At 41.7% G+C, this 26694-nt stretch overlaps 2 protein-coding genes across 3 annotated transcripts in view; both read right to left on the reverse strand.

Annotated features, from left to right (window-relative positions):
- LOC139389678 (cytosolic arginine sensor for mTORC1 subunit 1-like) overlaps nt 1-11700 on the reverse strand; it is a 26626-nt gene extending 14926 nt beyond the window's left edge. The window contains exons 1-3 of one of the 2 annotated variants that reach the window (XR_011629418.1): nt 11383-11568; nt 6892-6962; nt 620-813 (exon numbers count right to left, since the gene is read on the reverse strand). Coding sequence is in view for 1 of the 2 variants with exons in the window: in XM_071136562.1 (XP_070992663.1) it covers nt 620-813; nt 6892-6962; nt 11383-11495 (378 nt within the window). In the remaining variant the exon portion in view is untranslated. Of the gene's footprint in view, nt 1-619; nt 814-6891; nt 6963-11382 lie in introns of both variants that reach the window. The other variant, XM_071136562.1, reaches the window with a different exon arrangement.
- LOC139389680 (protein NipSnap homolog 1-like) lies at nt 11682-25637 on the reverse strand. Its single transcript, XM_071136563.1, has 10 exons — nt 25485-25637; nt 23464-23582; nt 22757-22802; nt 22477-22571; nt 22167-22237; nt 20133-20273; nt 13888-13919; nt 13597-13691; nt 13289-13372; nt 11682-12768 (listed from the first exon to the last, which is right to left on the reverse strand). The coding sequence occupies exons 1-10, from the start codon at nt 25556-25558 to the stop codon at nt 12704-12706; spliced, it is 822 nt and encodes a 273-aa protein (XP_070992664.1). The 5' UTR covers nt 25559-25637; the 3' UTR covers nt 11682-12703.
- Between the last annotated feature and the right edge of the window lie 1057 nt (nt 25638-26694).

The following is a 26694-nucleotide window of genomic DNA, read 5'->3' on the forward strand; positions in this document are numbered from 1 at the left end:
TTTTTGACAAGGATTTGAGGGGACACAAAGTAAGTGAGGATGGCAGATTTGAGTTTGAGAACTTAGCATTTTTTCAAACACCTGAAACAGCTTATTCCTGCAATAGAATTAAGCATAATGATTATGGCTCTATGTAAAAAGTCTGTTTATTTTTCTGCATATTTAAGCATACCTCTCGAGCTGTCTGTATCCTCCTGACTGATGGTTATTTTTTAAAGGAACCAAATATGCTTATCTGCATCTCTGCTAAAATCTGGGTAAAATATTGAAAGGAATGCGAGTCTTATTCAGTATATAGTTATTGCTTGGCTTTTCTAAAGTCTAGCAATCTTGTCAGCAGGCATGCCAGCTAAGATAATTAGACAAGCTACTCAAACTTGATTAATAGCCTAAAATGGCTTGGTAGCTAGTTATGAGGTATTAGAGAGAACCAATAAAAAATCAAAAATAAATGATTTACTCATCAAGAAGGCACGTTTAGGGGGGAGTAACGTTACAGAATGTTCAGAGAGAAATGTAGACCTATTACGTTGAAAAACAATGATAAAGAATCACATCAGACAACCCAATAAGCCCCAGCAGGTAATAACTGGAGGGGTCACAGAGACAGGGGACTCACCAGGATGAAGTCCGTCTGATAGGTCGAGAGCATGAAGACTGACACGTGCTGCTGGGCCAATGGGGCGATGACAGACTTAGCGATTTTGGTCACGCCCACTGCCTGCGAGCTGCTGGAAGAGTTGCCGTTGGAGACCACGTTGAGTGGCAGCCACACGGAACTTTCGACCAGTAGATGCTCCGAGGGCTGCAGCTCTGCAGGGGGGAGAGGGGGGGTTAGGTAATGTCAGAACACACACACACCACTTCACTCCAACAAAGACTATCCACTAGTGATCTATACTGTATTGAACAGAAAACCCACAGTAAAGTTAGGCCTTCTTTCTAAAAGCAATCGTACATACAGGCCCAATGCAAAGTTGTTACTTTCCTGCTTTTTAAATTATATGAACATAAAATATTCAATTTTATTTGGAACGGCAAGCCAGATTAAATTAAAAGGGCCTAATTATATAACAAATATGAATTCAGAGGGCAGAAATGATTAAATATTAAAGCATTAGACCTCTCACTAAAGGCATCGGTCATACAAAAGTTAAACTTAAATCCAAACTGGTTTTCTAGTAAATTGGTACGAATGTCTCATTCTATGTTCAAGAATGGCCTTTTCCCCTTTATTCAGATTACACCGGCCCACTTTCGGTTGTTTGAAAAGGAAATAATCTCCAAAATATCTTTCTTTTTTAAACAGGCCTTAGCAAGTTGGTTGCAATTTCAGTTTAAATCCACCTGAAAAGACAGAACAAATAATACAACAAATATTGTGGTTAAATTCAAATATACTAATTGATTAAAAAAACTATTTTTCAAAGAAATGTTTAAAAAAGGTATAATTTTAGTGAATTATATCATAAATAGGACTGGTGGAGTTATGTCACACATGCAGCTAACACAGACATCTGTCTGCTCTAGCCAAAATTACAACCAATTAATTGCAGCACTAGTTAATTAATTGCAGCACTAGTTAATTAATTACAGCACTAGTTAATTAATTGCAGCACTAGTTAATTGCAGCACTAGTTAATTATTGCAGCACTAGTTAATTAATTGCAGCACAAAAAAAGTAAAGAACTTGTATGTCGGCTCTGTATTAAAGAACATAAATGGTTAAAGAAAAGTGTGATAAATAAAAACATCTCCCAATTTAATTTAAGGACCAAAAAACTGACAGCTGTGCCATATAAATTGCAAAATAGTTGGGAAGAATTGAATTGATACGCAAAACAACGCCGGATGCAAAACTTCAAATTTTTCAATTTAAATTACTATACAAAATTCTTGCAACCAATAGAATGTTATATACAGTGCCTTGCGAAAGTATTCGGCCCCTTAAACTTTGCGACCTTTTGCCACATTTCAGGCTTCAAACATAAAGATATAAAACTATTTTTTTGTGAAGAATCAACAACAAGTGGGACACAATCATGAATGTGGAACGACATTTATTTTATATTTCAAACTTTTTTAACAATTCAAAAACTGAAAGATTAGGCGTGCAAAATTATTCAGCCCCTTTACTTTCAGTGCAGCAAACTCTCTCCAGAAGTTCAGTGAGGATCTCTGAATGATCCAATGTTGACCTAAAAGACTAATGATGATAAATACAATCCACCTGTGTGTAATCAAGTCTCCGTATAAATGCACCTGCACTGTGATAGTCTCAGAGGTCCGTTAAAAGCGCAGAGAGCATCATGAAGAACAAGGAACACACCAGGCAGGTCCGAGATACTGTTGTGAAGAAGTTTAAAGCCGGATTTGGATACAAAAAGATTTCCCAAGCTTTCAACATCCCAAGGAGCACTGTGCAAGCGATAATATTGAAATGGAAGGAGTATCAGACCACTGCAAATCTACCAAGACCTTACCGTCCCTCTAAACTTTCAGCTCATACAAGGAGAAGACTGATCAGAGATGCAGCCAAGAGGCCCATGATCACTCTGGATGAACTGCAGAGATCTACATCTGAGGTGGGAGACTCTGTCCATAGGACAACAATCAGTCGTATATTGCACAAATCTGGCCTTTATGGAAGAGTGGCAAGAAGAAAGCCATTTCTTAAAGATATCCATAAAAAGTGTTGTTTAAAGTTTGCCACAAGCCACCTGGGAGACACACCAAACATGTGGAAGAAGGTGCTCTGGTCAGATGAAACCAAAATTGAACTTTTTGGCAACAATGCAAAACGTTATGTTTGGCGTAAAAGCAACACAGCTCATCACCCTGAACACACCATCCCCACTGTCAAACATGGTGGTGGAAGCATCATGGTTTGGGCCTGCTTTTCTTCAGCAGGGACAGGGAAGATGGGTAAAATTGATGGGAAGATGGATGGAGCCAAATACAGGACCATTCTGGAAGAAAACCTGATGGAGTCTGCAAAAGACCAGAGACTGGGACGGAGATTTGTCTTCCAACAAGACAATGATCCAAAACATAAAGCAAAATCTACAATGGAATGGTTCAAAAATAAACATATCCAGGTGTTAGAATGGCCAAGTCAAAGTCCAGACCTGAATCCAATCGAGAATCTGTGGAAAGAACTGAAAACTGCTGTTCACAAATGCTCTCCATCCAACCTCACTGAGCTCGAGCTGTTTTGCAAGGAGGAATGGGAAAAAATTTCAGTCTCTCGATGTGCAAAACTGATAGAGACATACCCCAAGCGACTTACAGCTGTAATCGCAGCAAAAGGTGGCGCTACAAAGTATTAACTTAAGGGGGCTGAATAATTTTGCACGCCCAATTTTTCAGTTTTTGATTTGTTAAAAAAGTTTGAAATATCAAATAAATGTTGTTCCACTTCATGATTGTGTCCCACTTGTTGTTGATTCTCCACAAAAAAATACAGTTTTATATCTTTATGTTTGAAGCCTGAAATGTGGCAAAAGGTTGCAAAGTTCAAGGGGGCCGAATACTTTCACAAGGCACTGTATATATGGGGGATACAATCTTCCCAGCTCTGCAGATTCTACTGTGAGGAAGCAGAGTCATTAGATCATTTATTTGGTACTGTCCATATGTAGCTCATTTTTGGTCACAGGTCCAGGAATGGCTGAAGAATTGTAACATTTGACTAGAACTAACGATGCAGATAGCAATACTGGGTGATTTGAAAAATCATAGTCAATCAATCATTAATATTATAATTATTTGAGCAAAAATTTGTATTTTTAATTTACAATTGGTAGAAGCTATGAGAATAGAAAGGTTCAATTCGTTTGTGAAGCATCACAGCACAGTTGAAAAATATATGGCAAATAGAAATCCAAAATGGATGATGTTGAGAGACAGATGGGAGGGGTTGAAGGGAACAGAAGGGTGGGACTAATAGCAAGATAAACCATGTAAAACATACGGGGTCTGTAAAATGTATACAGGTTCAGAACTTTTGTGAAATATCACAGTTACAAATAGAAATCAAACTGGATGGACATCAGAAATAGAGGAAGGACTAAAAAACAAACAAGAGAGAACTATTGTAAAATAGACTGTATCTGTAAAATGTGTATAAGATGTATAAATTGAATGTAAAAGCCGAAGTGTTTATTAGTTTACTCCAATTGGGGGATCGGCGGTAGGGTTTGCGGGGAATAATAATAAAGGTATATTCTTTTAAAAAGTATGTATGTCTATATAGGTATGTGTATGTATATATGTGTAGATGTATGCATGCGTGTATGTATATATACATATTTACCAAAGAAATATATGGGGGATTGGAAACGATGCAGACAATTACATTGATGGAACCGATATTCTTTCCGCGATATTAAGCTGATCCACCCCTTAAATGTTTGAATTATTTAAAGTTGCTACTTTCCAAACCTGACCTTATGTCTACACAGCGATTTTAAGTAATTTCCTCTGATTGGACCCCACCCCCACTGCCATCCACTTCCTTCGGGGGGGAGGGGGGGGGGTAAATAATGGCATCATCCACTCTCCACCATCCCCACTATGGTCCCTACAGTATGTTGGGAGTAGGATGAAGTGCCCCCAGAGACTGATCTAAAGTCAGTCTAAGATTTGGGGAGAGTAAGCCACTTCTTAACAGCGTGTGTGTGTTTATTTATTTATTTATTATTATTATTTTTTTTAAATTTTACCCCTTTTTTCTCCCCAATTTCGTAGTATCCAATTGTTGTAGTAGCTACTATCTTGTCTCATCGCTACAACTCCCGTACGGGCTCGGGAGAGACGAAGGTTGAAAGTCATGCGTCCTCCAATACACAACCAACCAAGCCGCTGCTTCTTTAACACAGCACACATCCAACCCGGAAGCCAGCCGCACCAATGCGCCGGAGGAAACACCGTGCACCTGGCCACCTTGGCTAGCGTACACTGCGCCCAGCCCGCCACAGGAGTCGCTGGTGCGCGATGAGACAAGGACACCCCTACCGACCAAGCCCTCCCTAACCCGGGCGACGCTAGGCCAATTGTGCGTCGCCCCACGGACCTCCCGGTCGCGGCCGGTTACGACAGAGCCTGGGCGCAAACCCAGGACTCTGATGGCACAGCTGGCGCTGCAGTACAGCGCCCTTAACCACTGCGCCACCCGGGAGGCCCCGCGTGTGTGTGTTTATGGTCTGAGAAGGGGTCAAGGAGGGTTCAACCAGGTCCTATTCCCTACAGGGTCTAGAGGGCCATAACTGACCCAGACAGGACACTGATCAGTCCTCACCCCTTCCCCAAACAGGCCATCAACAACAGATAGCCCAGCAGCTACTTGGGAAGCAGGTGTGAGCTCTCAAACTTTTCATGTAATATTTGATTTATACAGGAAGTATAGGAACTGGGAAGAAAGTGCACTCGGATATTGGGTTGTATACTGAGATGTGTATTTCACTGTATTTCAAAAGGTGATTGTGCACTAGCAGATGCATTGTACTGGATTTAACAAATCATTGTTTGCCGAAATAAATTGAAATAAACGCAACATGGAACAATTTCAAAAATGTTACTGAGTTACAGTTCATATAAGGAGATCAGTCAATTTAAATACATTCATTAAGCCCTAATCTATGGATTTCACATGACTGGGAATACAGATATGCATCAGTTGGTCACAGATACCAAAAAAAAGTAGGGATAGGAGTCAGTATCTGGTGTGACCAACATTTGCCTCATGCAGCATGACAAATCTCCGTTTGCTTAGAGTTGATCAGGCGGTTGATGGTGGCCTGTGGAATGTTGTGCCACTCCTCTTCAATGGCTGTGCGAAGTTGCTGGATATTGTCGGGAACTGGAACACGCTGTCGTACATGTCGATCCAGAGCATCCCAAACAAGCTCAATTGGTGACATGTCTGGTGAGTAAGCAGGCCGCGGAAGAACTGGGACATTTTCAGCTTCCAGGAATTGTGTACTGATCTTTATACGTTACACCTGTCAGATAGATGGATTATCTTGGCAAAGGAGAAATGCTCACTAACAGGGATGTAAACACATTTGTGCACACAATGACAGAATTAAGCTTTTTGTGTGTTTGGAACATTTCTGGTATAATTTATTTCAGCTCATGAAATATGGAACCAACACTTTGTTCAGTGTATTTTGTTGCTATGTTATTTAATCTTATATAGCAATGTGTTTTTATATTAGTTGCTATAGAGCCTATTTCATTCCACATAAGAAGAGCACTGTCATGCAACAATTCAGTGTTCTCAGGGATGCGCCTGGTTTGAATAAAAAATGTGTGAAGTGAACTTCAATTACTTCAGGGGATGAAGAAAAACAACACTTCCAGGCTGGGAAACTAATGGTATTCATTCACAGCAGTGAATGACAGTAAACATTACACTTCCAAAAGATCCAAAAGCATAACGACATTTCAAATGACATGTCTACATAGTGTTGTAATGATGTGCAAATAGTTAAGTAGTTATCTTTTTGTTTTCTCATGATTTGGTTGGGTCTAATTGTGTTGCAAGGCTCTGCTTCTCTCGATCTATTCCCCTTCAGAAGGGGAACTGTTCTGGTTGGAATCATTTGTCAGAAGCAGCCCCTTGTGGATTCTCTGCACCAGCTTTCACCTCTTAAAATAGACAGAAAGATAGAGAAGGCCTGGAGGCAATATGTGCCTGTGATGTCAACTACATCTGTGAGATACAGACATTGGGAATAAAATGCCTCAAAAGAAAATCGGCCATAAAAAAACATGTGACGTTGAAGTTGTTGACTTCAGGATGTTAAGGGAGTGTGACTGAGAATAGGCTGGGGGTGGAGGTTTGTTAAGTGGTGCCTCTCTGGTTGATACCAAGGAGGAGTCATTTACCTTTAAATCCCTCTTCATCCAGGACAACCGTGTAGTTCTCTGGGGTCTCTGTCAGACTGAAGAACTTGCATCTGAGAGAAAGGGAGAGAGAAGATTAGATCACCATTTTCAGAACAAACTAAAACATGTTGCCACTATGAGTGTTACTGTGTAGTATGGCGATGGTGTGTGTGTTAGGGATGATTTAAACCTAGTGCCCTCTGGCCAAGCACCAAACTCTAGTCTTCACTGTGCCAATATTCCCCCAGCATGCCTGGTCTGCTCACAATGTGTGCACCCAATCGAACAAGGCTCTGCTTTGCTTCAATCACCCACTGTGTTTTTTAATCCTAGAGAGAGCAGAGCCAAACCCGGCCGTTCTGAGATGGGACGGCAGGATGGTCCTTCTTTCGAGGGCCCCATTCATTAGGCCCAAGGCTGTGCTGCCTAGCAGTGGGGAACACTGGGTACATTGGGGTAAGCGGGGGACTCCGACAGGCTTCATTATTTCAGGCCTGAACCCAAAATACTTTGGTCTCAGAGAGAGACAGAGGAGTTTGAGAGACACTCTGTCCACAATGTTGTCTTTGTGGCAGACTGCCCCCTGGCCAGCAGAAGAGAGTGGTTCACAAGGACTATTCATAATACAAAGTAGAAGTTTTGCAGGAGAGGAGTGAAAGAACAGGAAGTCCATTCAGCATAAACATACAGTATGTGGCTCATTCAAGACCACGCCTCTCTCCCTTGCAAGGTTGCTGCAAAACCAAAGAGGAAATAGCCTGGCCCCAGATCAGTTGGTTCTGTAGACTTGTATAGTCAACTCCTATGGTCGTTGTCACGGATGCAGAGTTAGAGTCAGACCAATCTTCTGGATGATTAAACAGTGCAACACCTTCCCCTTCACTGTTATTCTGCCTCAGCAACAGACAGCAACATCCCTCTCTGCTGTCATTAGTAAATGTCCCCCCCCATGGCTATCCCTCCCATCTGTATAACACTAGAATCCTGTACGGGGTCCTACTCAGCAAAACGTAATCCGCTGGTTTCATGAGACAGGGCAATCAATCCAGAGAGAGGCGTGCATCCGAAATGGCACCCTATTCCCTACAGAGTAGTGTACTGCACATCATACAGTAGGGAATAGGGAGCCATTTCGGACGCAACAATTGAGAAGGGACAAAATACATAGCTCCACCCAGCCGTCTGTAGAGCAAGCAAGGCAGCGAGCTAACTCAGCAGACCATTGTCTACTGTCACCTCACAGTCAGCCCTTCCTGTTGACCTCTCACCCTGTCCGGCTCTACAGCAACATACTGCTAGGTAGCCCAGCGCCCGTCAGAGCACGAACGAGGCCAGTGAAAGTTTGCTTCATTCTCAACCTCGGAATTTACTGCTAGATTTCCGACTTGTTATTGTAAAGCCTGCTAGAAGAAGGGGGAGAGGATGGTGCTAACAGGTAGCAACCCTCAGTCTGCTTTGTTAAGGCTGCAAACATTTAAAAGCTTATTAATGATCATATTTTTTTTTACCAAAGGGAGAGTGTAGCCTAATTGATGCAGGCACATTCTTAAAATGGTTTGGAGCTGGGTATTTAACTTCCTATCCACGTGACGCTGTTGCTGGGTTAGGATAGTTTCCTGTTTCTGTGCTAGTCATTCTAGATTTTCTAAAAAAAGCTTCTACATTAACATTCTAATTCTTTATTCCAGCCTTAGATAATAAAAGTCAACATCCAATCCATTCTCATGTGTCTCCATGATGCAACAAAGGCACAGTCAGCACATTTATGATTGGTGACAAACAATTTATTTATTTTGTGGTGTGAGGGCAAGAGAGCAAGTGAAAGAGAGAGACTTGAAAAAAATGGCACTCAAAATGATGTTCTTTACCAATACAGAGGAGAGAACTGGCGTTCCATCAGAGGAAAGGTGAGGGTTGTGAGCCGTGATGGCGTTCTGTGTTATGAACCATCTCCCACCAACTCTGGATGAACATGGTGTATGTGTCTAAACTTGCGATTGGCTAGAGGCTGACCTAATGGGCGTTCCACTTTCACAGAGTGTCTTTGAATGAACAATGGATGAAGTTTACCCAGCTCTCCCCCTGTTGCTAACCAAGGGCCCTTGACTGCCTACTGTAGAAGGCAAATGGAGAAGAAAATAAATCCACATTAGTTTTGGCTCAGAGTTGCGACCCATGCTCTCTCATCAGCAAGCTGCAGAGGTCAGGGGGCAGGCAGCAACATAGGCTACTGACTAACATTATACAGTATTAGTGTGCATCCCTGACCACCACCACAGCCTTACAGATTAACACTGTAGCAGACACTAAATTCAGCTGGGAGAGAGATAATCCTTCTCCTTAACCTTTCCTTCAAACCCTTATCATGAAGGCTGACGGTGCTTATTTCAGCAGAAGAATAACACTGCCAAGAAGAAACAGAAACTTGGTGAGAGAGAGCGATGATCAATAAAGTTACCATTACCAGCTGGTTATTGCTGAACACTAGAGTAGGCTACTTAAGATTCAATAACACACTCACACAGATATTCTACAATAGATTGTTGCGGAGTGAGAATTGTGCTACTGAAGAAACTGTCAGACAGAGCTGTAAACAAGAAAAAACAGCTTACAAGATCTGCTTGCTACTATACTGTGCTGACTGGTTAGGTAGCCTATCCTGAAAATTCCTTCTATGGTTGTTTGCTTTTGAGTGATTTTGTGCCCTATACTCTAATTTATTGCAGAGCCCTACAAGAGGGAGATCTGTAGTCTAAAACCAATTATATTGTGAAGCGGTCTAAAAAAATAAAAAATAAATAAACATTGTTTATATTAGGGTTGTTGTTGTTATGTTCTCCAAATGCATTCATGGTAACTCAAAACAATTCAGTCTAAACCATTATTTTTCCACATGGCCTGATCCTTACTCCAAAACAGGAAAACAACCAGGACACAACAGAATATGACATAACTACAAAGCAACAACAAAGGGAGACAAAACCCATGTAGGTTAACAGCCTAAGTCCCTAAGCTGTTACTGCATGACAGGGCAATTCTACTTCATTCTGACTTTTCTTTGGATTCAACCCTAGTAGCTGACCTGTCATGAAGTGTATCCATAGGCCAGCAGGTACAATGAATAACCTACTAATGACTCACTGGAGGGATAAGCTGAGGAACTCTTTGGGTGAATAACACCTTTAGAAGCTATCATTGAGCAATATATCCAGTGTGTACATGTCTCTACACATCTAAAGGAAGTGTCGGGGGTGGGGGGGTGCGGGGTCAAGGCCAACTCTATCATCAGTGACGCTTGTCAGACGAGTATGGCGCCTGAGCTGGTAGACTGATGTTACTGGATTGATCTGTGAAACCTTTATGATAAGCAAGTCCTTGAAGACTGCCAGTAGAGCTGCTTAGACTTCGCAGAACACAAAGTGGGGTCTAGGCTATAAAAATCACCTTTTAAAAACAGCCTTCTCCAACTTGGCATGGATGGCATTTCTTCCCAAACTATGTAGGCCTACTGTGTATGTTGAGCCTCCTTTCCACCTCTGAATTCATAGGCCTACAATTATATAGGCTACTACTATACAATATACTGCTAGCCTGTATAGTTACTGCTAGATGTTTAATCCTTTCTTCCGGCTGATGCATATGCAGGACAGGCGAGTCATAAACAATTACATAACAAAGGCAGGATTTCCAGGGATTAACTAAAAATTGCCACAGCAGCCACCATCCGTTCCAGACACTTTAAAAGCTTTATATTCAGGCTCTTTAAAGATGAATTTCCAGAGAGCTGCCTTTGCCATGACAAGTCTTGGGGAAGTGATTAGGTCCCATTGAAAGGAAAGTGCTTTCATCATCATAATATCATGTAAGAACAGACACGTACCTGAATAGAAAACAGTGAAAGTGAGGTGGGGTTGACTAGACAATTGCTCTGCCCAAAGACCACCTGTATCTGAACACTGAATACGTGTTTTGTTTGTTGGCATAGTTACCAATAGGCCTATAACCACTAAACATACTTTAGGTTTTCTAATGATCACTCTTCAAAATACTAGCTAAACATTTACTGAGCTACTGTTTCAGCAAATGAAAGACTGATATTAGTATAGAAAAATTAAACACTACTACATTTTGGACTGGTGTGCTCATTCATTGACGGCAAGTACAATAAACAGTGCACCACATTAAATTGTCTGGTTACCTTTGGTCCACGTTTTAATCATTGTTTAGGGGTGCAGCTGGCTACATCGACATAGCATGACATGCACAATTACGGCCTTAATTGAACGGGATAGCGTCGCTAACTACAGTATATCATGACATTTACATAGCAGATGAATGTGAGACAGGATTAACAAACTAGCAAACGTTAGCTAGCAAGCATGTCTGCTATCAGCGAGTGCGAACTGCTTTTTTGTTGTTGTTGTTGCTGGTTTTAGGATCGCTGACTGTTTTAAATTAGCTAAAATAATCTCGTCATGCAAACAACCTTACCTTGCTCTGTTCCGCATGAAAATTAGTTTGATGAGGGGGTGAGTGAAATTGACCAGCCCATCTTTGCAAATGCTGGTCACTCGCAGTCTGTGATCCAGTATGTGCAAATCCATGGTTCTGAATAGCGCAATCCCCTAGTTGGTTTGAATGAATGCTTGACTATTTACAGGAACGATCCAATAAAAGGTTCCTTGAGTGTGTTATGTTCATTCCTGAGGACTAGACGTTTGCTGCTTAGTTATTTAACTGTATGTCTTGCATTAGTCAGTCACAGATAAAGAGAAAAACATCAGACGCAATCTGACTCCACTACTGTATATTCAAATAAAAGGCATCATATAATAACACGCCCCCTGCTCTTAAAGCTACACACGTGAATTTGTCCAAATTAAAAGTTTTAGCTTCACTGTCCAAATAAATACGAAGGGGAGTGTATAATAACATATTCTGATTTAACAATATCTGATACCCATAGCCTAATTATCACACCTATACAGAAAAATATGAACAATTCTAGAACAGTGTTTGTAACTTGGGGTCTGCAATACCACCACTGCAAAAATATATTTCCATACACTTAATACATTTCCAGGTCAAATCATATTAAATTCAATAGATTAACATGACACTATCACACAAGAAGATAAAACACAATCAATGAGACATAGAAAAAGATCACATAGCATTTAATAATCCAGTGTTCATGTCTCTCATTTCAAAGATGCATCTACTTATGTCTATTGATTTACTTCTGGTTGATGGTTGACAAAGGAAGAGACTCACATTAGCTCACATTGACCTATAGGTTTCTTATACCTGAGATATGGCATATGCTTCTACATATCCACTGAGTAGGCATTTCTTACTCCTGTATGTTCACACACTCAAGATGCATAATGACAGTAGCAACTAGTTCATTTCCCTATCATAGCTATTAATTCACAGTTTCATAGCTACTTCATACCTTATTGAAGTTATTGAAGATTTCCTTTCCCTTGTTTGGCACATGATTCATCCGAAATATAATTTATCTATCAATTTAGGTGAAATAAAATCTCTCCCCTATTCACCATGGTAGCAAAAATGGAAACTGGATTCTATTTTGAATGCAGTCTTCAAACTGAGGGCTTGCCAGTGCATCAAAACATTTGTTTTCATCAAAAGGTTCCATCTACCACAGTTCATAGATTCAAGCTTTACATGTAGGCCTAAGTTATCTGCACCTACAACAAAAGAGAAAAAGACAGAGAGACACGATGGAAAAATGCCCATAATCTGTTCTCGCTTTGGTCTTCCAGAACGGGATCTTGACTGAATCTGGTTATTGCAGAGGTGAACTCTTTGTAGGAATCATAATCCTAGACTCCATGCTCCTGATCAAAGGCACTAGGAGAGGAGATGTGACAGAGAGAGAGGTTAGAGCTCAACATCAAACATCTAAAACCGTTTTTCTCAACTCCAATCCGTGAGTACCCTCAACTGTACACATTTTTATTGTAGCCCCAGACAAGCACACCTGATTCAACTTGTCAACTAATCATCATGCCCTGGATGAGTTTGTCCAGGGTACTATTGGGGGTAACCGAGGAACGTGTTGTTTCAGTGTTGGGAAACACTGAAAAAAAGACAGCAGCCTATATTTTGTGTCAAGACGGAGTAATACAGGGTTTTCATTAAATGATTTGAAATGATCAGAATTCACGGATGTACTTCAGTGAGTCTGATCCGACAGCCCACAAGACAATTCATTTAGAATTACAAACATAGTGAAATACTGAGTTTGATGCAATTGAAAAACATGATTATTCTGAAGCTTCTCTCACAGTAGAAGACAAAAAGCACAATGCTTTGCCAGAGAGGTTTTGATTGATGTCTATGTGTTTGTTTTGTGTGTATTCTTTCCTACCTGTATAATAGACACTAGAATCCCATCCCTCCTTCTGCCAGGCAGAGTTTCTTGTCTCTTCTCTGGATTGAAGGTCTTTATAGGCTGTAGATGGAACAAATGATTTAGTATGCATGTATTCATAATATACAAATAGGTGGCAGGTACAAGAGACATTGACATACAGAACAAACAATAATCCAACGTGTTGCACCATAGTGTGTATATTGATAATAGTAAACTGTCTGTCACAAACACACAGCATTGTTTGGCTTCATTTGATAAAATAGTGTCAATGTTTTGCATACGGGTATCATCAGCCGACTCACCCCACAGATGATGAACTTCATACAGGTCTCCTATCTGAGAGAAGAACCCTCCAACTGCCTCATTGTTCTCCTGTCGATGTTTGATCGCCCTCGCCCTATCAAGATAGGTAATGAATACAGTCAATATTGGACATATTTGACATTCTACTGAAACATTTACTGATATTACTTATTACCAGCTTTATTTCTGCATTAATTATTTACAAAAAATGACATGCAACTTAGATGCATATGGTACATGCACATTTCTTTCAAACAATGTACATATTGCAGTCTCATGAGAAGTCTTACCAATGATTCCCCCATTCAATCATCGTTCCAGGCTAAAAGTTGGTTGAGAAAAAGAAAACAATGTCTTTAACCACATTTCCATCCAGTTGTTATGCAAGTAAAGTCATATCGTATAAAAAAAAAAGATCACGCCTCTCTCACGACATCAATGCATAAATGTCGACAGATAATGTGTTAGTTCGACATGGTGGGATCTTTTTGTGTCGTTACAATTAATTACCGGAGAAATGGCTGTGGAAACGTTTTGATCCACAAATATTTACATAATAACCATCATATTGAAGTAAACTTGGAGTCAAGCAATGATATAATGTGTGGTCCTCCCACCATGACTTGGAAAAACCGTTTATTAGGCTACAGATGAAATAAGTAATGATGAACTTCACATGGTGGTGAAAGTGTACGGCGATGAGCTTGACACTGCTTTCTAACAAATATCAAGGGTCTTACTTTGGTGACATGATGATCGATGTTTGACTGCCTTTTGACAAATACAAATATTCTCGCAATTTTCCATAATAATCTCATCATGTAGACCACAGGATGTTGGTGGCATCTTAATTGGGGAGGACGGGCACATGTTAATGTCTAAAGCGGAATAAGTGGAATTCTATCACATACATCAAACACATGGTTTCCATTTTTACGCTGCAGCTACTCTGTTTATTATCCATGCATATTCACTTTACCTCTACCTACATATACAGTCGTGGCCAAAAGTTTTGAGAATGACACAAATATCAATTTTCACAAAGTCTGCTGCCTCAGTTTGTATAATAGCAATTTGCATATTCTCCAGAATGTTATGAAGAGTGATCCATGCCATGCAAATTAACTTTGCCATGCAAATTAACTGAATCCCCCCCCCAAAAAAGTTCCACTGCATTTCAGCCCTGCCACAAAAGGACCAGCTGACATCATGTCAGTGATTCTCTCGTTAACACAAGTGTGAGTATTGACGAGGACAAGCCTGGAGATCACTCTGTCATGCTGATTGAGTTCGAATAACAGACTGGAAGCTTCAAAAGGAGGTTGGTGCTTGGAATAATTGTTCTTCCTCTGTCAACCATGGTTACTTGCAAGGAAACACGTGCCGTCATCATTGCTTTGCACAAAAAGGGCTTCACAGGCAAGGATATTGCTGCCAGTAAGATTGCAACCATTTATTGGATCATCAAGAACTTCAAGGAGAGCGGTTGTATTGTTGTGAAGAAGGCTTCAGGGCGCCCAAGAAAGTCCGGCAAGCGCCAGGACCGTCTCCTAAAGTTGATTCTGCTGCGGGATCGGGGCACCACCAGTACAGAGCTTGCTCAGGATTGGCAGCAGGCAGGTGTGAGTGCATCTGCACGCACAGTGAGTCGAATACTTTTGGAGGATGGCCTGGTGTCAAGAAGGGCAGCAAAGAAGCCACTTCTCTCCAGGAAAAACATAAGAGACAGACTGATATTCGCAAAAGGTAAAGGGGTTGGACTGCTGAGGACTGGGGTAAAGTCATTTTCTCTGATGAATCCGCTTTCCGATTGTTTGGGGCATCCGGAAAAAAGCTTGTCCGGAGAAGACAAGGTGAGCGCTACCATCAGTCCTGTGTCATGCCAACAGTAAAGCATCCTGAAACCATTCATGTGTGAGGTTGCTTCTCAGCCAAGGGAGTGGGCAAACTCACAATTTTGCCTAAGAACACAGCCATGAATAAAGAATGGTACCAACACATCCTCCGAGAGCAACTTCTCCCAACCATCCAGGAACAGTTTGGTGACGAACAATAACATTTCCAGCATGATGGAGCACCTTGCCATAAGGCAAAAGTGACAACTAAGTGGCTCAGGGAACAAAAACATTGATATTTTGGGTCCATGGCCAGGAAACTCCCCAGACCTTAATCCCATTGAGAACTTGTGGTCAATCCTCAAGAGGCGGGTGGACAAACAAAACCCCACAAATTCTGACAAACTCCAAGCATTGATTATGCAAGAATGGGCTGCCTTCAGTCAAGATGTGGCCCAGAGGTTAATTGACAGCATGCCATGGCGGATTGAAGAAGTCTTGAAAAAGAAGGGTCAACACTGCAAATATTGACTCTTTGCATCAACTTCATGTAATTGTCAATAAAATACTTTGAAACTTATGAAATGCTTGTAATTATACTTCAGTATTCCATAGTAACATCTGACAAAAATATCTAAAGACACTGAAGCAGAAAACTTTGTGGAAATTAATATTTGTGTCATTCTCAAAACTTTAGGCTACGACTGTAAGTAAGCATAGGCTTTGTTGTACCCTCTTCAACACCTGTCTTAGTGTGTTTGGACCATTCTAGTTTGTTGTTGATGTGGACACCAAGGAAGTTGAAGCTCTCAACCTGCTCCACTACAGCCCCGTTGATGAGAATGGGGGCGTGCCCTCCTTCTCCTGTAGTCCACAATCATCTCCTTTGTCTTGATCACATTGAGGGAGAGGTTGTTTTCCTTGCAACACATGGTCAGGTCCCTCACCTCCTCCCTATAGGCTGTCTCATCGTTGTTGGTGATCAGGCCTACCATTGTTGTGTCATCTGCAAACTTAATGATGGTGTTAGAGTTGTGCCTGGCCGTGCAGTCATGAGTTAACAGGGAGTACAGGAGGGGACTGAGCACACACCCCTGAGGGGCCCCCGCGTTGAGGATCAGCGTGGCGGATGTGTTGTTACCTACCCTTACCACCTAGGGACGGCCCGTCAGGAAGTCCAGGATCCAGTTGCAGAGGAAGGTGTTTAGTCCCAGGGTCCTTAGCTTAGTGATGAGTTTTGAAGGCACTATGGTGTTGAACGTTGAGCTGTAGTTAATGAATAGTAGACATGAGGAGTTGCTTCACGTTCTGATGGAAGGGTTCCAGGACGTTGCCGAATGTCACGACCTAGCATTGGACGCATTGCGGGAGCAATTCCGTGGGTTGCCTACCAGGCAGCCTACCACGACGGTAACCTCCCAGCCAGTCAGTAACCTGGCTGGTAGCAGTGCAATCACCCCGGTTTCCCAGGAACCCCGCTTACCTCCCCGAAGCGCTACGATGGAGATACCAGAACCCTCCGGGCTTTTCTCTCCCAATGCTCCCTCGTTTTCGAGCTGCAGCCTTCTTCGTTACCCTCAGACCACTCAAAGATAGTGTACATTATTACGCTAATGTTCGGGAGGGCACTCGCCTGGGCCACGGCAGTGTGGGAGCAACAATCCGCCTTCTGCCTCAGTCTGGAGGTATTCGTGGCGGAGGTGAGAAAAGTTTGAGGCTTGGTGTCCGGGAGAGAGGCTGCCTGGAAGTTACTCAAGCTTCGGCAGGACACCCTCAGTTTGGCAGACTATGCGGTGGAGTTCCGCACGCTAGCAGCGGAGGGTACATGGAACCCGGAAGCGCTGTTCGACACATTCCTGCACGGATTATCGGAGAAGGTAAAGGATGAGCTGGCAGCCCGAGAACTACCAACAGATCTCGACTCACTCATCGCTTTAACCATCCGGACCGATGATCGGCTTTGGGAACGTAGGATGGAGAAGAGGTCTGATTACAGTCCCAATCGCTCACTCAAGGATTCCACCTTGTATCTGATGAACTCCGGCGTCTATGTCCCCAAGAGGATCCGAGCTTACCCGAGTCCCCCCAAGAGCCTCCCGAGACTGCCGATTCATCTCTTCCCGAGCCAATGCAGCTCGGCAGGGCTAGGCCGTCTCCAGCCAAACGGGTATGCAGATTTGAGACCCAGAGTTGTAAGTATTGCGATACTGCCGGTCATTATGTGTCTACCTGTCCCTTCAAAAGACCTAGCTCATTTGTTGGAGCGAGTACACTGGTGGGCCTTAAAGATCATTTTCCGTCTCCCCTTGCTCGCACCCCTCTCCGTGCCAACCTGCGGTGGGGTGACCAGTCTAAGTCTCTCCAGGTACTCATCGACTCAGGGGGCCGATGTGAGTCTCATGGATGTTACCCTGGCGTCCGAGCTGGGCATCCCCACACAACCCCTCTCGATTCCCATGGGTGTTAGAGCGCTGGACAGTTGCTCTATAGGCCGGGTCACCCACCCGACCACCCACGTCAACCTACGAGTGTCGGGGAAACCACAGCGAGACGATCCAATTTCTGCTGGTTGAGTCTCCGCAGGTTCCGTGGTATTGGGATTCTCTTGGCTCCAACGACACAATCCCTCCATTGACTGGGCTACTGGTGCCATCGTGGGCTGGAGCCTGTCCTGCCACACTCATTGCCTGAAATCAGCTCTGCCTGCCCCAGGATGTCTTCCTGGGGCTTGGAAATTGCCCCGGACCTCTCCGCCAGCTACGCAGAGTACCAGGACCTCCGGGAGGGGTTCAGTAAGGCTCTGGCAACTTCGCTTCCACAGCACCGACTGGTATCCAAGAAGGTCAGGCCTGAGGCACTGGTACGTCGCAATATTGCTGCGGCTACATCCCCGGAAGCCGAGACCGAGAAGCTGTGATTTTCTGGATTTTTTTCTAATTTTGTTTGTCATAGTTGAAGTGTACCTATGATGAAAATTACAGGCCTCTCTCATCTTTTTAAGTGGGAGAACTTGCACAATTGGTGGCTGACTAAATACTTTTTTGCCCCACTGTACCTCAATTACCTTGGCTAACTGGTGCCCCTGCACATTAACTCTGTACCGGAATCCCATGTGTATAGCCTCGCTACTGTTGCTAGTTAATTATTTGTAATATTGATATTGTAAAAAAAAAAATCTTATATAATTATAATATATATTTTTTAGTCTTTATCTGTATTTTCATCTTTTTTTTCTTCTTAAAACTGCACTGTTGGTTATGTAAGTAAGCATTTCACTGTAAGGTCTACTACACCTGTTGTATTCAGCACATGTGACAAATAACATTTGATTTGCTCCATTCCAGCCATTATTATGAGCCTTCCGCCCCTCCGCTGCCTCCACTGATTGTAGACTAGACAACCCACACAGCCTACATGCACTATATCTAAGAGCTGTTAGCTATTGCGCAGGTTGCAAGACCAGAGTAGGCACATTTGCTATTTAATGCAACCGTTTCTGTGATAAAACTAATCGGTAGAGTTGAAAATGCAATGGAAACACATTGAACACATAGATTTTTATTCGGTACAGTGGTTAGAGCGTTGGACTAGTAACCGGAAGGTTGCAAGATCGAATCCCCGAGCTGACAAGGTAAAAATATGACTTTCTGCCCCTGAACAAGGCAATTAACCCTCTGTTCCTAGGCCATCATTGAAAATAAGAATTTGCTCTTAACTGACTTGCCTAGTTAAATAAAGGTAAAATAAAACAAAACATGAAAACATAAGCGAAAAAGTACATTTTGTGTGCACTACATCATCACATACTGATTGTTACACTCAACAAGTCTACTTGCTGGAAACATGCCATTGGTGGAAAAATGCACATACTTTCTTTATGCAGATTCTAGAATATTCACATGAAAATCTTTCGCTAATTAGATGGAAATCTAGCTACTGGAGATAATTACACTGAAGTATGAAGACAGGAAACGTTTAACTTCATAACCACCCGTGTCCTTCACCTACAGAATGCAACAGCATCCCATTTACATACCATATTCCTAGAGATGCAGGTGCTGCAATCAAAACATACAGTTCTGTACACAATGCAGCGTGACGTAGGCCTACATACTGATTAGATACAGTCGAGCCAGACATGTTGGTTGTGTTTGAGATTAGACGTTTATCTTAGGTACATGATGTCCATTGTGTTCTGTAGGGCCACTGTTTGTATATCTCTGGGTGTCCTCACAGCAGTATCTTACCTTGAGTTTCTATGAGCGCAATTTGTATGTCTAGGTCATTGCAAGACTTATCTTAAAGGGATAGTTCAGGATTTTGGCAATGAAGCCCTTTATCTACCTCCCCAGCGTCAGATTAGCTTGTGGGTACCTATTTTTTGTATCTGCGTCCAGTACGAAGGAAGTTAAGAGGTAGTTTTGCGAACAAATGCTAACTAGCATTAGAGCAATGACTGGAAGTCTGCATGCTAGCTGTTCCCATAGACGTCCAGTCATTGCGTTACCGCTAGTTGGCAATTGCGCTAACGTAAGTTGACGACTTCCTTAAAACTGAATGGAGATATATAAAAATGGTATCCACAAGGTCATTAGACTCTGGGGCAGTAGATAACGGGCCTCATTGCTAAAATCCTGAAGTATCCCTTTAAGTTTGTATGACCACAGTTTGCATGTTTCTAGTCCCAATCAGTGTCTTACCTTGAGTTTGTATGAGCGCATCTCGTAAATGTTGGGTCCATTTCTGGGTGTTGGCTCGTTCCAGAAACTGAACTCTAGAAGAAGCTGGTTCCGCCGTGAGACCAGCATTTTACTCCTTTCCATCCTGAAGTGCAGATACTCCTTTAAAACAGTTTCATGTTGTTTGAAATTCATGAATTAGTAAACTAAAGAAGAATAGTTGTTTCACGTCAGCGAGTAGTAGAGCCATGCTTTCCCCCCAAAACAATGAGGATACTATGATATTTATACAGTTGAAGTCAGAAGTTTACATACACCTTAGCCAAATACATTTAAACTCAGTTTTCACAACTCCTGACATTTAATCCTAGTAAAAATTCCCTGTCTTAGGTCAGTTAGGATCACCACTTTATTATAAGAATGTGAAATGTCAGAATAATAGTAGAGAGAATTATTTTTTTCTGCTTTTATTTTTTTCATCACATTCCCAGTGGACAAGAAGTTTACATACTCAATTCATATTTGGTAGCATTGCCTTTAAATTGTTTAACCTGGGTCAAATGTTTCGGGTAGTCTTCCACAAGCCTCCCACAATAAGTTGGGTGAATTGTGGCCCATTCCTCCTGACAGAGCTGGTGTAACTGAGTCAGGTTTGTAGGCTTCCTTGCTCGCACACACTTTTTTAGGTCTGCCCACAAATTCTCTATAGAATTGAGGTCAGGGCTTTGTGATGGCCACTCCAATATCTTGACTTTGTTGTCCTTAAGCCATTTTGCCACAACTTTGTAAGTATGCTGGGGGTCATTGTCCATTTGGAAGACCCATTTGCAACCAAGCCTTAACTTCCTGACTGATGTCTTGAGATGTTGCTTCAATATATCCACATAATTTCCCTCCTCATGATGCCATCCTTTTTCTGAAGTGCACCAGTCCCTCCTGCAGCAAAGCACCCCCACAACATGATGCTGCCACCGCCGTGCTTCACGGTTGGGATGGTGTTCTTCGGCTTGCAAGCCTCCCCTTTTCCTCCAAACATAACGATGGTCATTATGGCCAAACATTTTCATTTTTGTTTCATCAGACCAGAGGACATTTCTCCAAAAAAGTACAATCTTTGTCCCCATGTGCAGTTACAAACTGTAGCCTGGCTTTTTTTATGGCGGTTTTGGAGCAGTGGCTTCTTCCTTGCTGAGCGGCCTTTCAGGTTATGTCGATATAGGACTCGTTTTATAGATACTTCTGTACCTGTTTCCTCCAGCATCTTCACAAGGTCCTATGCTGTTGTTCTGGAATTGATTTGCACTTTTCGCGCCAAAGTACGTTCATCTCTAGCAGACAGAATGCGTTTCCTTCCTGAGCGGTATGACTGTTATGTGGTCCCATGGTGTTTATCCTTGCGTACTATTGTTTGTACAGATGGATGTGGTACCTTCAGGCGTTTGGAAATTGCTCCCAATGATGAACTAGACTCGTGGAGGTCGACAATTTATTTTCTGAGGTCTTGGCTGATTTATTTAGATTTTCCCATGATGTCAAGCAAAGAGGCACTGAGTTTGAAGGTAGGCCTTGAAATACATCCACAGGTACACCTCCAATTGACTCAAATTATGTCAATTAGAATAGCAAAAGTTTCTAAAGCCATGACATCATTTTCTGGATTTTTCCAAGCAGTTTAAAGGCACAGTCAACTTAGTGTATGTAAACTTCTGACCCACTGGAATTGTGATACAGTTAATTATAAGTGAAATAATCTGCCTGTAAACAATTGTTGGAAAAATTACTTGTGTCATGCACAAAGTAGATGTCCTAACCGACTTGCCAAAACTATAGTTTGTTAACAAGAAATGTGTGGAGTGGTTGAAAATCGAGTTTTAATGACTCCAACCTAAGCGCATGTAAACTTCCGACTTCAACTGTATATAACAATATCAGATTTACAAATATTTGACATAACTTGATATACATTTTGAATGATCTGTTGTGGTACTGATTTGTCCAGAACATCATTTCTAATTGCTTTTAAAATGCTAAAAACATATAGTTTACACAGCCTACCTTATTGTTGTTCAATTTGGTCAAGCATTCAGTCAATGCTGGGTAGCCTCCTGTATACCGCCAAAGGTGCACTGCAACAAACAGACAGCAGAGGTCAGTGATGTATTGGCCAAACTGTTTACCTCGATCAGCTAGATGCTTCTGGTGAGTGACGTCATTGTACAAGAGGCCTATCTTCAGGAAAAGGTATGTGATAACGTTAGATCAGGGTTAACAGAGAACATAAGAATACATCAACAGATCATATTAGATAACAGTCGATTAGGGTTTTGTGACACTGTTGTTATGCACCGCTGTCTATGCCACTTACCTGCTTGGTCTTGGTCGCCATACCAAGTATTCCAGCTCCCCACAACATCACAGGGATAGTCCTGGTCTAAGTGGAGTTTGTGCTGCACCTCAGCCCTGAATTCATGGAAACGTATAAAGACACGATATCACAGATACTGTATCTGTCTGCATTTTCATCGATTGTGCAGTCCTACTCACAGATATCTAGTAAACATCTACTGTGAATGACCAAAAGAGGAGACTGTCAGTTAGTATTTACAGCACATGTGAGCAAAACTAAAAAATAAAGATGAACTCACTCTAGATTGTTGTACGCCTCCAGACACTCTGGCTTGACATTGTGAACTGAGAGAGAAAGGGACAGAATAAGCTAGTCTGAATATCGGTGGGTGGACATTAGGCTAAAAAAAGGGAAATATCATATAACATACTGAGCAGCATCAGTCATATTATTAGACTAATGCGTTATTCCTTCTGCAAATAAACTATTTTTGGATCATCGTCCTCCTACCCAATTTCCCTGCTGGTTTTAATGGTCTTTCTAACCCAATTTCCCTGCTGGTTGTAATGGTGTTTCTAACCCAATTTCCCTGCTGATTATAATGGTCAGGCTAAAGTTATAGACAAGACAAAGGACAAACTATCCAAAGTTAAAGTATGTGATGAGAACTAGACATTTCTAATTAAATTTTTGTCACAACAAAACACATAATGGCATTGTTATGATACCATGTAATTACACATTCTCACTTCATTTAGCCACAGATCTGCATCCATCTTCCTGTAGGTCCCTTGGTGCAATAATATGCCTTAAATTATGATGATCCTTTCACTGTTTTCCAAAGAGACGGAGTGATAAAATCGATAAAAACAAAGCAAATTAATCCAATTCAACATCATTTTCTGCATTTGTCTCACATTTAGTTTATTATTGCACCTCAACCCCTCCTGCAGAAGATAATATAGACGTGTTGATGCAGCTAGGATATAATATATTATTACATACACTGAATTTTGTAGAGGTCGCTGGTCTCACTCTTCGACAGCAGGTTGGAGTGGGCATCTTTCCTGGCCTCCACTTCGTGCACAAACATAGACTGGAACCATCCTTTGTCTGAAAACCTCCTACACAAGAATCAAATTTAAAGAATCTAAATAATTTAGAGTTTTTGCAGGATCAGGCAACTTGGCATTGATATACAATAGAAACATGTCTGATCAGTATAGGCCATGAAATCTAAATGAGTCCACTGGTGGCACTGCAGTTATCACGCTATGATGAGTAGCCTACACCCTGGGTATGAGTGTGATCAATAGCCATTTATGTTAGTCTGGTCAGTTGAATGAGAACAGCATTACTCATGTGTTATTTACAAGAACCTGCCTTGGATATTGCATAGAAGATTTCCAATATTACTTGTGAAGATGTGTTACCATTTTAAATCCAAGAGTGTCATGTATTTGTCCATTAGTAGTGGCTCAGAAGAACTTGGTTGAATCAAGTTATTGACCAAGCAGTCTGACAGGCCTACAGATCATCTGCTCTGGTGTCACTGACTCAAATCAGATGGATTGAATGGAAATGCAAAAGCTGGCAAAGCAGTTAAAAGCTGAGTGTAGGCTAGCAGTAGATCACTTTAAAAGTGGGATTATAAACTGGGTGATTCAAGCCCTGAATGCTGATTGGCTGACAGCAGTGGTATATTTAAGCAATAAAGCCAGAAGTGGAGTGGTATATGGCCAATATTTATTTATTTATCAGTTATTTTACCAGGTAAGTTGACTGAGAACATGTTCTCATTTGCAACAACAACCTGGGGATTAGTTACAGGGGAGAAAATGAGCAAATTGTAAACTGAGGATTATTAGGTGATCGTGATGGTTTGAGGACCAGATTGGGAATTTAGCCAGGACACCGGGGTTAACACCCCTACTCTTACAATAAGTGTCATGGGATCTTTAATGACCTCAGAGAGTCAGGACACCTGTTTAACGTCTCATCCGAAAGACGGCACCCTACACAGGGCAGTGTCCCCAATCACTGCCCTGGGGCATTGGGATATTTTTTTAGACCAGAGGAAAGAGTGCCTCCTACACCACTTCCAGCAGCATCTGGTCTCCCATCCAGGAACTGACCAGGCCCAACCCTGCCTAGCTTCAGAAGCAAGCCAGCAGTGGTATGCAGGGTGGTATGCTGCTGGCAATAATAAATATAGCATTTATAACAGACATTATAACAAGACATTATAAACTGGGTGGTTCAAGCCCTGAATATTGATTGGCTGACAGCTGTGATATATCAGACCATATACCACGGGTATGACAAAACACTTTTACTGCTCTAATTACATTGGTAAACAGTTTATAATTGCAATAAGGCACCTCAGGGGTTGTGATATATGGCCAATATGCTACAGCTAAGGGCTGTATCCAGGCACTCCATGTTGAGTCGTGCGGGGAACAGCCCTTAGCCATGGTATATTGGCCATATACCACACTTTATCGGGCATTATTGCTTAAAATATAGAATATGGAATTTTGCATGCTGACTTGAATTTGCAGTCAGAGGAAAGGATAGAGTAGTTGTTTTTTGTTTTATTCAGTTGCCATGTTGTCATAGGGTTTAGTTACATTGTGTCAGCATTGGAAAAGTGATAACACCACAGTTGATCCCATTTGAAATGGGTCAAAGTTCAGGTGCCCAGCAAATTATTAAAGTAGGCTAGTAGACTCAGTTAGTGCAACTTTTTCATCATTAATCAGGATGTTTCCTCCTTTCAATCGTTTAACCTTCATAATTTGACCAACATTTGCAGATAACGCACACATTTAGCAGGCAGACATTGTTGGATATATCGTCCCTTATATAATTACTCTACGATTCAAAGCGACCTAGTTCACATAATTAGGGTTCACATTCTCAAAGTATTTAATTGCGCTGTGTAAGATTAAGATTAAGCACGTTCTCTGTTGATCAAAGATGCGAGTAAATGTTAGCAATTAAAACTTCCAACGTTTTCACTTTACCTTGCGACCTGCAGCTTGACAGCATTCCTGTACAGTAGTTGGCCCTTGGGCAATATTGAACACGTCGCCGCCATCTTCCCCAGACACTGAATGGAAACCTTTCCCTCGTTTGTGTGAAGCTTTATATGTACGGCCTGTGTAGTGCCGTTATGACGAAAGCTAAACAGAATCAGTAGTTTAATATTTAACCAAGGATAAGTATCTGACTGTTAACTGTAGTCAGAGAGGAAAAGGCGAAGCGAGAGGTTTTACTCTGCCCAAAATCTGTCCACGAAAATAAATCCACGAAGTGAGGATTTTTTGTATGGAAGTCAATGAGTATCGAATTTGGTCAACAAAAAATGTAATTGTTAGTTTGCTACGTGAGGCTAATTTGATTGAATAGAAGTTTCGTAATGGTTAGGTTGTTACGAATCAAATGATATATGTGGAATAGCGACAACTTGGTAAAAAGAAACTACTTTATATCAGAGTTGTGCCTGTTGTCATAAATTAGCTGACAACTTCATAAAACGATGCGCACACTTCAATGTGGCAGAAGTCTGTGAGTTATGATTCTGGATGGCCAGATAGCTACCAACTATGACAAGAAACTGCCATGTGAGGAATCGTAAGTGACTCGTTTAATCTTGTTCTTGTGTGGGCTTTATGGCAGACTACAAACCAAAAAAAAACTGTATTGCCCCCACCAACTGGACAGGGTTGAAAAAACAAGGTAAAAATTCAATTCATATGTGATAGGGAAAACAAACTTAATCCACCCAAATAAAAATAGTACATTGACAAAAACAAAACTCCCACTAATTTCTTCTTTCAAATCTCCATATCAAGAGCCTGAGAGGGTGGTATGGCTTGTGACAATACTCCATGCAACTCCTCTGCGAAGAAGTCTTTCAGACCCAGCCAGGAGCCGCTTACACAATATCTATTTTCCTGGACTTCCTCTCCACTTTGGCAGTGCCACTAATCACCATAGCTATAAAGGCCACAAAGTCCACCTTCTTAACCTTTAACATATTTATTAAATGTTGTATTTAACCTTTATAACATATCTGGGTCCTGCTGGTGAAAGGCAGCAGGACAACCCTGCGTTTGGCCACCTCATTCTTTTTCAGCCTTGTCGGGCATTCCAAAGATGTGTCTTCATGGTTCCCACCACAATTACAACATGTCACATATTCATCACTTATAACACATGAAATTATCTTTT

Source organism: Oncorhynchus clarkii, chromosome 30, assembly GCF_045791955.1.
Source record: "Oncorhynchus clarkii lewisi isolate Uvic-CL-2024 chromosome 30, UVic_Ocla_1.0, whole genome shotgun sequence".
NCBI lineage: Eukaryota > Metazoa > Chordata > Actinopteri > Salmoniformes > Salmonidae > Oncorhynchus > Oncorhynchus clarkii.

Bases quoted from the DNA above. Each gene is read 5' to 3' on its own strand.
- LOC139389680 (XM_071136563.1), bottom strand. From the start codon at position 25,558: ATGGCGGCGACGTGTTCAATATTGCCCAAGGGCCAACTACTGTACAGG. The intron at 22,572-22,756 runs GTGAGTTCATCT...CCATGAATTCAG, and splicing joins GAGGCGTACAACAATCTAGA to GGCTGAGGTGCAGCACAAAC. The intron at 22,238-22,476 runs GTAAGTGGCATA...TGTTTGTTGCAG, and splicing joins TGGCGACCAAGACCAAGCAG to TGCACCTTTGGCGGTATACA.